Source organism: Diadema antillarum, unplaced genomic scaffold (genome assembly GCF_040938485.1).
Source record: "Diadema antillarum isolate AM-2024a unplaced genomic scaffold, OU_Dant_1.0 seq00001328_RagTag, whole genome shotgun sequence".
Classification (NCBI taxonomy): domain Eukaryota; kingdom Metazoa; phylum Echinodermata; class Echinoidea; order Diadematoida; family Diadematidae; genus Diadema; species Diadema antillarum.
In genome coordinates, this window is record NW_027272098.1 from 250,376 (window position 1) to 262,475 (window position 12,100).

Consider the following 12,100-nt stretch of genomic DNA (forward strand, 5'->3'; position numbering starts at 1 on the left):
ATGGGATTGGTTTAGTTTGGAATTGATTGCATTGAATTGCATTGGATTGCATTGGATTGCATTGGGATTGGATTGGATTGGACTGGATTGGACTGGATTGGATTGGACTGGACTGGACTAGATTGGATTGGATTGCATTGCATTGGATTACATTGGATTGGACTGGGACTGGACTGGATTGGACTGGATTAGATTGGACTGGATTGGATTGGATTGGTTTGGATTGGACTGGACTGGACTGGACTGGATTGGATTGGACTGGATTGGGACTGGGATTGGATTGGACTGGATTAGATGGGATTGGATTGGATTGGATTGGATTGGACTGGACTGGACTGGATTGGCTTTCAATGATTGGCTCCAGTCACTGCAGGAGCACTGTGGGAGCACTGTGTTACAGTGGTTGTGTCCAGAGGTCACAGGTTTTAAGTCCCCCTTGCACAATTGTCAACAGATTTGTTTTATCCACTATGTCCAAGTTGGCAAAATTGTATGAATGGATACCTGATGTCATCACCTATGTGATCATCACCATCATCATCATCACCATCACCATCACCATCACCATCATCATTACTATTACTATAACTGCAACTGATTAACAAATTGCCCTACATCAATGTAAATAAGCATTGAATTGAACAGTGTTTTTCAGTAGTACCCATGACAAAAGAAGTCATGGGCATACAAAATACATACAAAAACACAGATGAATTCAGTGCTTCTATATACGTCAATGTAGGGCAATCTGTTAATCAGTTGCAATAAAAATTTGACGGAAGAATTTCATGAATTTGAATATTAATTACTATTTAATTGCTATATCATTATCAACATTATTCAACCAATGTATACATACTGTCATTACTTCTCATATGTGGCAAACCTATACCACATCTTGTCTCATTTGTTATCAAAACAATAAAAGGCTACAATGACAAAATAACATGACCATATTGCTTCACATGCTTGGTTTCAAGCTTCACAAATGATAAAACCTGCTTATCATTTCACACCTCTGCTCTGAAATAGAAGGTTTCCATGAAAACTGACCTCCTGTTTCTTGATCTTCTCCCGCAAGAACTCGCTGAACTTCCGCCTCCCGTCCATGTCGATGCCGCCGCCCACCGTCCAGACGAGGGAGAAGATGAACCAGGGCTCGATGAGCTCTTCAATACGCATCAGCTTCTCCTCCGGCATGGGGCTGTCACCCTGAGAGGGGTCAGGAGGTCATGCTCGGGGTTAGTTACCATGGAGATAACTGCATTGTGGGTAGCTCTTCCCTTTGTGCAAATCCTCCAAATTCAACAGAATGTCACTTAAATAATAGTAGAAGTCATTATATGTAATATGTGGTGAACTCCCTGAACGAGGAATAAAAACTTATAAATATATTCATACAACCCTCTAGTATTTTTTTCTTATCTAACTTTAATTCTGAGGTCACAACAGTTAGCCATCTTTATTTAAAGGGAAGCAGTCCTGAGATTTTCACTGTACTGATAATTAAGAAGAGTAAAAAATATAACCTTTCACCAATTTATACGCGTGGACATCAAAAATTGTCTCCGTACGCGATTTTTAAAAAATAATTCCTGCAAGCGATCGTGTAAGAGCCTGCCAAAAGGTGCAACATCATTGATGCCCTACTCTCAAGTTGACAGCCGTGCCTCAGAAAACCAATTTAAGTGTTCAAAATGATCATATCTGATTTTTTCAGAAAATGTGACAATATGTGGTTTTATTATTTCAAACAAAATATTTCAAGCTTATTTATATATACAATTAATATAAAGATAAATAGTAAACATGTATTTATAAATAACTAGGGATGACGAGCAGAACACCGCTGGAAAGAGTTGTGCATCGATGACGTATGACTCTCCGCCAAGACTTGCTCATTTGCAGAGTCACACTTTTTTAACCGAAATGTACGAGCTTATTTGGTGATTTGAAAGTTGGTTTTTGATGAAAGTAGTTCATTGGAGGTACCAACAACAACATATTTTTTTAAATTTCGAGAGGACTGTGTCCCTTTAAGACAGGGAGAGAGAAAAAATAATGAATAACTCATTTCTAAACATCAGGCGAGTTATCATCTGAGGCTGTACTGAGCAAATCTGGTGTCAAGATAAGGAAAGGAAAGTGCTATCAAGTGTTCGATTAACAGGCAAGTGCTCTTTCAGCATCTGCAAAGTCTGACTTTCAGACTACCACAAGGGTTTGCAGAGTTATGCACATAAACAATACGTCCCCAAGTCTAACACATACAGCTGAGCTGTCATTTATCTACACCAGCAGTTAAATGTCTGCAAAAATGATTTAAAGATCAGTTATTACATCTTAAACAGTTGAATTTTCGTTTGGACTCTTGGAACGCCAGAACCTGTAAAACATGAGTGGACTCATAAAGTATGTGATATTTCTACAAGCTTTAATTTGTCGAAGGAGTGATGTGCAAGGTGATTTCTATTCTGATGCCACTTTTATTGCCTTCTGGAAATGACTTCACGTGAGACTGAATCTAAGACTACTTCAATTTGAGAGTGCAACAACTTTGAGCTTATTGAGAACAACATCAATACCACAGACAACTTCCTATCAGGAAAATATATTCTGGGAGCCTTTGCTAAAAGCTTTTGGTCAAGCAACAACCCAATCTACTGACAAGTATGACATGTGTTTGTCAAAACAGATAATTGTCTCATATAAATGTCCAATGGTGAAGTTGTGCATACACACCCATACATTATATAATTTCACGGTTGAATGGCAAAAAAAAAAAGAAGGTTTTGTTAAAACAGATAAGAAAACGGTGATGCATAACTTTGAGAATTCATTGAGCAAAAAGCTGCATGACTCTTATCAGTGCAACATTCATACCTTTTTCCTCTTCTGTTTTTAACTACAGTTGACTATCCTGTACACAGTGCTTTATTTGTAATATTCGGTAATATCTGTGATTGAGGTGATATCCTGGAAATCACTATTCTGAAGAAAAGTGTATATTACAAACTCGTGGCTGTGGAATGCAAGTGGCAATGGAACAGAAAACATGTGAAGCCTTAATCTTTGCAGTACAAAATATAGATTCACATTTACTGTTAGTTTGCAAATTCAAAATCTAATTAGTGAGTTAACATGCGGGCACTACAACCATTGTGTGAGGAATTAATGCATTGTGGATATTTGACACAAGCTATTTTACAACAACATTTGCACATTATTACATAGCATAGAATTATTGTTTTAGATCTTTCTGAAATAGAAACCGGAAGAAGCAATAGTTCTAAGAAATGTTAGTGTTTAATTTTGTTATGTTTTTGTTTCGATCATGAAGCCTACCACAGAATAGAGCCATTCCCACAATAGGTGAATAATTTGCTACAGATTTGGAAATGTATAAACAGGCAGTTTCTGGTAACACCGAATATTCAATGAGTAGAGTCAATGGCCCACTTCACAGGTAAAATTAGCATAATGAACATTTGAATGGGGTTGACTTTGATTTCAACGAAATTCTAAGCTGCATTATTAAACACAGAGTTAAATAAAGGGTCAAAGTTAACATTTCACTCACACACATATTGTATACATCATGCACTTTTTGTTATACAATGTATTATTGAGAATATATCAGTTTTCCACACAACGATACATAATCACAATGTGCTTTATGACTTACACTATCGCCATCCTGTATAACGGTTGATATAATGACAATGATCAAATCAGAGTGAGGCAAAAACAACAAAAGCAAAAGCATGCTTCCATGCTAAACATTTGTGTAAGGTATTCACAAAACCACAATGGGCTTCACGCATAAATACATGCAGAGCAATAAATTTCATTCATACAAATCAAAGAAAAAAAATACAACCCTAGACTTTGAAAATACTTGGAAAAAAAAAAAATCTAGTTCAATTATGGGAGGCTTTCAAACACCACACATATCATATTTGTAAACATGAACTACATGAATACATTTTTGTTTGTTTCATAACCTGTCAGTAACATTTCACATCTCTGTAAACCAATGCATAATCTTATCAAGAAAAATGCATGCAGCAACACTTAATTTTTCATGCCTGTTTATAAGCAATAATCAAAGATTTGTTTTACGAAACTGACTTTATGCAAGCTGAAAGACGTACCATATTGGGGTGAGAAGGGGGGGGGGGGTAAGTTGCACATTTCACGCATTTAGAGAGAAATTTGCATGTAGTGTCAAAAGACTCCTTTTTTTGTGAAATGCAGCAGCAATGTATAATTCATGATTGCTTTAAGATGTTTTGTGATAATTGTAATGAGAATTGTAACTCAAGACTGGTGTTTAATACCCTAAAAATAAACTTTACCCTGCATATGAAGCCTACCAAAGTGAATGGTTTCACACTCACAATACCTGAGTACTTTGCTATTGAAGCTGTATATATACGAGAGTAGAATCCAATCCTTTCCTTGAATGTATATACTGCGTATGATTAAGACAGCTGACAGTCTAAGACTTTGGTCATATAAAAGTTTTGTGCCTAGAACCAGAATGAATTGCTAGAATGTCTTATCACAACAATTAAATACTCTCATGCAACAATATACAATGTAGTCCATAAATGGTGAGACTGTAACATGCCTTTGCTGGTCAGATGTCTATTTCTTGTTTCACAGTGAATTTGTGTATTTTGTGGTATGGAGGTAATAAAACAAAGGAAGATATTCACAGGGGGATTGATGGAAACCTTAAAAGCATGTGAGAAAAAGCTGACTTTTCATAGCAGCTGCACACGGATGGTGGGGTGGGGAGGGGGTGGGGGGGGGGGGGAGAACTTCCGTGAACCATTCACTCACCTCTCTGGGGATGAAAGGGGTAAAGAAACAGTCTAGGAGTCTGAGCAAGCTCAGTGTCAGGTTGCTGTCCATTGAGGCCACAATCTCTTTGCAGTTCTCCCGCACAAACTCGATCGACTCCTGTGAACAAAAAGCGTGCAACAATCTTATGAAAATATCGATATCTGTAAATTCTTCATCTCCACATACTTTCAACATGAAGGCAATACATGCAGTGATTCCTAACTACTCTTTAGTCAGGGAATGCCAACCTTTTAAACAGCATTGACATATTCTGAGGAATAAAAAGACATAACTTTGGTGGAAAAAAAAACAGTATTCCTACTTTTCATGCAATAGACATTCATAGTGATACAATTTGGGAAAAGCAGTATTTTCCATGAAACCTGCAGTGTTTCTGGCAAACAAACTGTACCAAACTACTACAAAAGCATAACATTTGGCATCTCCCCTTTGTCACTGTTAGGTATTGTCACTGTCGTATGCACTGAAACTTGCTGAGTTATCAAATGAGATATCACGTACAAAGAAAGAGGAAAAGTACCAGGAAGGGGGAGGGAAAATGCTGAGGAACAGATGAAACACAGATATCATTGGTATGGTACAGAATTCCCATTGCATGTTTTCTTGGGGCATATGCCCAGTTCTATATGACTTTGGCAGGCATGTAATCAATGAACATACAATTGTATACTAGTATGCATAATACATGAAACCCTTTTATGGATATCAAATCAAGAATGAAATGAGGCCAGATGTGAAACATAGGCATACACCCATGATAGTGGAAATCATCATAGAGAGTACTAAAGTGTGACATCACAGCCATTTATTGCCGTGGAAACTGGTTCTAAACAAAGTCACCTGGCCGAGTGTTTATGCGCCCACTTGGTTCCAATGCAAACAAGAACAAAAGACTGTTACATCATCATTTCGGTACTTTAGAATCAAACTTTTAACAGCAACAACTACTACCAAACAAAGAGTTTACATGCAGCAGCCGAGGATCTTTATGACAACCTCACCTCCAGGAAAGCATCAAAGAGCCCCTGTAGCTTCTCCCGGTAGGGGTAGATGGCATCCGGTAGCTTCTTCAGCCAGCATTCCACGAAGGGCGTGAGACCCAGGATACTGGGCTCCAGGTACACCATGCCGCAGCGGCTGACGGTGGCAGGCGAGGCCACAGCCAGGTCGGCCACCTCAAATATCATCCGCTGGAACTATGGACACCAACAGGTAAAAGATGGAAGGCAGGTTAGTTTCATGCATTTACACTTTGAAACCTTTTATGTTCCTTTTCTCTATTTGTAGGTAATGTTGGATTCCGTAAAGCTTTCTCTGTTCTTGCTTCCCAGCAGTCCAAGAATACACCTGATTTTTGTTATGAATGTGATGTGAGACTGTGAATAAACCTACAACTAGAAGCCCAATACTTTGCACGCACACCCCCACTATACCTTTCCCAAATTTTTTCTTTCGTAGTCACAAAGGTGAGGTGTTTGGGGCTACAACAATGAAATGAAACAAGGGCCTCCAAGCGGTGTCAAGTTTTGAAAACATTAACACTGCTGCAATGTGCATTAACCCGTTGAGGACAGAATGATTTTGCTGCAACATGCATTTCCCATTGATCCTTGCCCGAGCATACTTGGGACTCGTCCTCAATGGGCTAAATGCATGCTGCTATCAGAGAGATTGGATTTTTCCTTGTAATTAATTTTATTGCGTGATCCAACTCAAGAAAGCTCAGGCTCTGTATTTGATGAGGTAAATGGATGGTGGGCAAAGACTTCTTACCTCTGTGAGTTTGATGATTTCACCACTACTCAGACAGAGCTTCTTGTTGTCATCCAGCACTGTATTCATGTTCTCGATCCAAACGGCATCCACAGGGCCGTCAAAGATGTACCAGCGGGCGTCTGAGTCCAGCGACGATGATCCAACACGGATCAAGGAGGACAGGATCCCATCAGTCCTGATTGGCAAAAAGATATTTTGGTCGTTATCAGGTGAAACAGAACAGAATTAAATCTAACTGACAGAGCTGAAACGAACTGAACTGAAGCAAACTGAACTGAAGCAAACTGAACTGAATTGATAAAGGGTACAAGAGTACTGAACAGAAATTAAATGAACTGAAATGAACTAAATTCAAATGATCTGACTTGAACTGTATTTAAGTTGAACATGTATCAGGTATCGTCCATGATTGGAAATTTACTTTTCAGTGGTTACAGAGAACTTAGAAAAACTCTACTAATATTTTTTCCTCAATTGAAGGCAAGGACAACACGCATCATCATAATAATAACAGCTGGTTTTTATATAGCGCATTTCACACTTGTTAAGTATCTCAGTGCGCTTTACAGACTATTATTACCCCGTTCACTGGATACAATAATTAATTTCCAACCAGCACTGACAATGCTCACTCTCCACTCCCTGGCGAGCATTCCAGCCGGTCGCAGCCATTTTACAGGCACGCACATGCTGATCAACCAACATAAGCTTTCTCCTCCTAACATAAGCAATCTCATCTTTATGCACCATAAATTTCTTCACGATATGAAAAATATTTACTTTGTATTTTGGCACAACGAAGAACACCAAGCTGATTAAAGCTGTGTTCTCTTACCCTAATGCCTCAAAGTTAGCTGCCACCACTAATGATGGAGAGATTCACCTTTTCCTCTATACAATGCACTCTTTGACAGAGCGCATCATTCATAATGACATCTCCAAGAGAGACACACAAAGTATTTTCTCTCTTACCATTCATGGGTGAGAAGATCAAACTCTCCGTACAGCTGACCCATGGTGATAGACTTGGGGTTGACGATGTAGGTGTGCACAGACTCGTAGGTGCCTCCGCCCACTGCATCCTTCCCACGTAGGGCTGTCAGGGCACGCTTTAGTACCTCGTAGCACTGGCGATAGAGATAGAGAGTGGGTGAATGCAACTGGTCACGCAAGCTTTGATCTAACTTTGATCTATCAATTCTTATCTTACCGATGACTAAAAGTAACTCTACAATGACAGAGAAATAAGTCTGTAAGAAGAATTAGATGAAGCATCCTCATTATTAAATATAACAGGAAGTTTATCTGCTCTTTGTAGCTAGTGATGCCTTCACTGATGTCACTGATCACTACAAGTAATACTCCGAAGGACAAATGATAATCTCTTCTGAGTGTCTTGCGGAAAATGTTTCTCATTTTCAGACGGTGCAGTAAGCATGATATCTACATTGCATAATCAGTCACCCTACATCTTTAATTTACATAGTCATATTAATACATCAACATATAAAATGTACAATGTGCAGTAAAACAGACATGTCAATTACTCTCTTTCCATAAAAAATTTAAAGATGTTTGGCTTGATAAAAATTGCATATTTTGATTGTCACAATCATGCAAGGCAGTGAAAGAGAGCTGACACTAAGAATTTTGTTTTACCACGCAAACTTCACAGTCTCACATACACACATCTTAGACTCAAGAATTGCTTTGGGCCGAAATACCCAGTCTCTATTTGGGATTTCCATCACACGGTAGTTTGAACATTTACATGTGTAGGAGGACGGCATTGATGAAAGAGCACTACCTACCATTGTTTTGCCGGAGCCGGCCGGCCCCACTAACATGAGACCGTGGCGCACCACCGTGGTCTCGTACAACTGGATGCACTTGCCGATGAAGCTGTCGACGTCCTTAAGACTAAGCTTGCCGCAGTGTTTGCGGATCGAGGCGTCGAGCTCGCCATAGTCAATTGGTTCCTCTCTGGAAGTTGGTACAAAACATAGAATGCAATGTGTACATCTCTGGAATGCAATTTGTACATCTTCACACATCTCTCAGACATATTGCACTGTTACACGCTTTTTTTATCTTTTTTTTTTTTGCATACAGTCATTTGTGATTTCGCACAATTTACAGATATGCAAACAAAATCATAGAAAAATTTTACATCAAAATAGGTTTATTTGGAGTAGAATTATTCTTGATCAGCTGACAAAACTCAAAGGCATTTTGAGACATTTCTGGATTATTGAACATGATTTTGAGAGATTTTAGATTACCATATTAATCTTTTTTGTCCCATGGCTGTCACATGTGGTTATTTTTTGAATTCCTATTATATACACTTTGGAAATGGTACCTTCTCTTTTAAAACCTTAGACTGACTGTTAATTGCATATCATCTGTGTGACTTCAATGTCGCTTCTTGTTTATCAAATGATATGCCGCTCAAAAATCACCAGGCAAAATCCAGACTCTTCTGCAGAAAAATATTTGCACAACTCTAAATGGAAGTGTGAAACTGTTAGCTCCTCAACTTACTTGATTTTCGGGAAGAGATCAGACACGATTCCGTTGAAGAGCTTGAGGTCATCCTGCAGAAACTTGGGGACATTCACGTCACGGATGGCTCGCAGCACAATGAGATCCTATGGAGCACAGGTAAGGGGAAAAGAGGGCAACAAGTATTAATTGCAACCTGGTATACTACAATTACAACCGTTTGTTTGCTTTTTTCTCCCTGATCATGAGGGTTCCAGCCAGGTTTAAATCCTCCCTTCTTTTTCTTTTCTCACTTCTTCTTTCTCATAGTGAGTACAGTTAAAGTTTGACATTGCATTCTGAGCAGGCTTATTCTATACACATCATGTCCATAACCTTTTAGTTGCCAATCATTGCGTGTGGTGTTCTTCTGAAAGATTGGTCAATAATCCCCTCTTGAGATATACAGTCCACACATGGCTTTTGTCTGTTCACATATTTTAATGACACTCATACTTTGAACGTCTATGGCCTCAAAATGATCAGGTCCAATGAATTGATACTGTTAAAGAGCTTTGCTTCAGGATAGAAACAAAACAGGATGGAGAGATTAGTGGCTGTCATTGCACAACTTACCTTCTCGTCTCTTAGTGCTTTAGCATTGACAACGGAGGCAAAACAGGTGGGAAAAAAACAAAACAATGTGAAGCATATTTCCCTCATTTGTCCTACCTCAGAAATGTATGATTTGAAATTAGCATACCATGCAAATTGTTGATTCTATTGATTATTGAGCAAATACCACTACCACTACTGGCAAATACCACTACCACTACAATCTACCACTACTGGCAAATTGCTCCATAAGTTTTAATGCCCACCTCATTCATCTCTGGGTGCTCCCTCTTCAAATTTCCTGCGGCCGAGATGACAGTCTTGACAGCACGCATTCCAAAGTCGTAGTGGTCCTTGTATAAGAGACATAGACATGTACAAAGTGATTAGAGTAGAAGCTCATTTGGCAAGGCGAAGACAGGTCATTCCGCTGATGAAGGCTGTAGCACTGACAGCTGAAAATTGTGGAGGTAAACACCAATTTCACATGTACAAAGTGAGTAATTAATGAACATAATTTTTTGGCTCCTGATGGAGCTTTGAATTCTTATAAGCAATCTTGACAAACTTTGTCATAATTCTTGTATCCATTCTCTAGAAGTCAACAGTCATTCAAAACATTGTGCACAAGACCACAAGTAATTTAGAAAATTATTAAAGAATGGAGGAGAAAGGAAGATGTGAAAATTACTTTAAGTGCAACAATGAGCGACTTTGCTTCATTGAATAAAATGTTCTGCATGACACAAGGATAAAAGAAACAGAAAAAATGTGGATCAGGATGTAAAGCAAGAGCAATGGAGGTATAAAATAGAGAAGTACAGATCCACAATCACATGCTGACAGCGATGTGAGACTTCTTGACTCTGAAAATCAATGAGTATGAGTAGGGGTAAAACATTATCAGATGCAGCTTCATTCAAGTTTCTATGATGATTTTGTAGATGAGATCCAAAATGATTCAACTTCACGCAAAATACATGTGCAACATTCGAGCGTGAATCCTGTCACATAATGCCACCCTTTGGACAGCTGTGTATGATTGATTCCCCCCATTCCTGCAAGATACAAGAAACTCGAGGCAAGGCTAACATTCATCACACTTCCTATGTACCTGTGAGCTGAGCTGTTCCGAGGAGAGCTTGAAGGTACTGGTGATCTTCTTGGAGAGAACTTTGGCCTCGTTGAAGCCGAATGAGTAGAGCGAAATCTCGGCGATCATGGCGTAGTCGGGAACCATCATGGCAACGGGGCGGAACAAGGCCTGCAATCATTATGTGTATGCAGCATTATTCATTCAGCAAATTCTTAGAGGATTGGCAGTAATAGAACATTTTGAAAACATTTGTTAAGTTATCAAAATTAATAAACAAGGCAAGAAAAACACTTATGAGTCTAATCATATTTGCAGAATTACATGTGAAGCCTTGATAAGAGAAGTGACTTGGGAGTCTGGCGTTCAGTCTTCTAAAGCCAATCTTTGCCTGTTTCTATTTTCTAACTATGTCACACACCCTTAAACTTTGCCGATGTCTTCTTTAAGCCATAAATGTTGGAGGGTCAGCTAACAAATCTACATGACACTAAGACTAATACTAGAGTATTAATGTTTCTATGCATTTGCACAGCTTACTGTGGAAACAACAGTACTAAAACACAGAATGTCATGAACCATCATATTTTAAATCAGAATACACATACCTTGAGGTTGTCAGGCAGCTCTGTTCTCCCAGCGTAACCAGGATTCATGGTGATGAACACGGCACACGCTGCCTTGAGAGCTATCTCCACCCCTTCAAACATGAAACGGTCAACCTGAGGTTGGGACAAAGAGTGGATATGGCAATGCACTTGAAATTAAGGTGGGAAGATATACATCAGTATCATTGCATTTGCCCATACAGACTCATTCATTTATTATATATGTGTCTTCAGTTCTCAATACATGTATGATATCACAAGCAGGAAATGGCTTTATTCTCACCCTCTGCTGTTGAGCTTTCTGGATGGTGGTGATCTGCTGGGCGACCACGGAGAGCACCTCGATGTCAATGCGGTTGAACTCGTCAAAACAGGCCCAGGCCCCGGAGCTGGCCAGCCCTTTCAAGAACTTGCCCATGGCCATGAAGTCCAGCTGGTCCGAGCAGTTAAAGACCACTGTCTGGATGGCCAGTGCTTTGCCAAGATCCTGGACGGGTCAGAGGTTGAGGGGAGAGTGGACGAGGGATATGGGTTTACAGTTCTGTTTACACACATACACATTCATTCACTAAATCTTAAACATGCATCTACTAGCTTCTCTGAGAAATCCATTCCACAACTCCAGTAACGTCACCATAATCATCATCATCCT

General features: G+C 39.3%; 1 protein-coding gene across 1 annotated transcript in view; it reads right to left on the minus strand.

Annotated features, from left to right (window-relative positions):
* LOC139708353 (dynein axonemal heavy chain 1-like) overlaps positions 1-12,100 on the minus strand; it is a 72,257-nt gene that overhangs the window by 37,345 nt on the left and 22,812 nt on the right. The window contains 11 exon segments of the mRNA XM_071620311.1: positions 1,054-1,212; positions 4,849-4,968; positions 5,874-6,068; positions 6,646-6,823; positions 7,621-7,775; positions 8,460-8,631; positions 9,193-9,299; positions 10,014-10,100; positions 10,862-11,011; positions 11,449-11,562; positions 11,732-11,935. Of these exon segments, the coding sequence (XP_071476412.1) occupies positions 1,054-1,212; positions 4,849-4,968; positions 5,874-6,068; positions 6,646-6,823; positions 7,621-7,775; positions 8,460-8,631; positions 9,193-9,299; positions 10,014-10,100; positions 10,862-11,011; positions 11,449-11,562; positions 11,732-11,935 (1,641 nt within the window).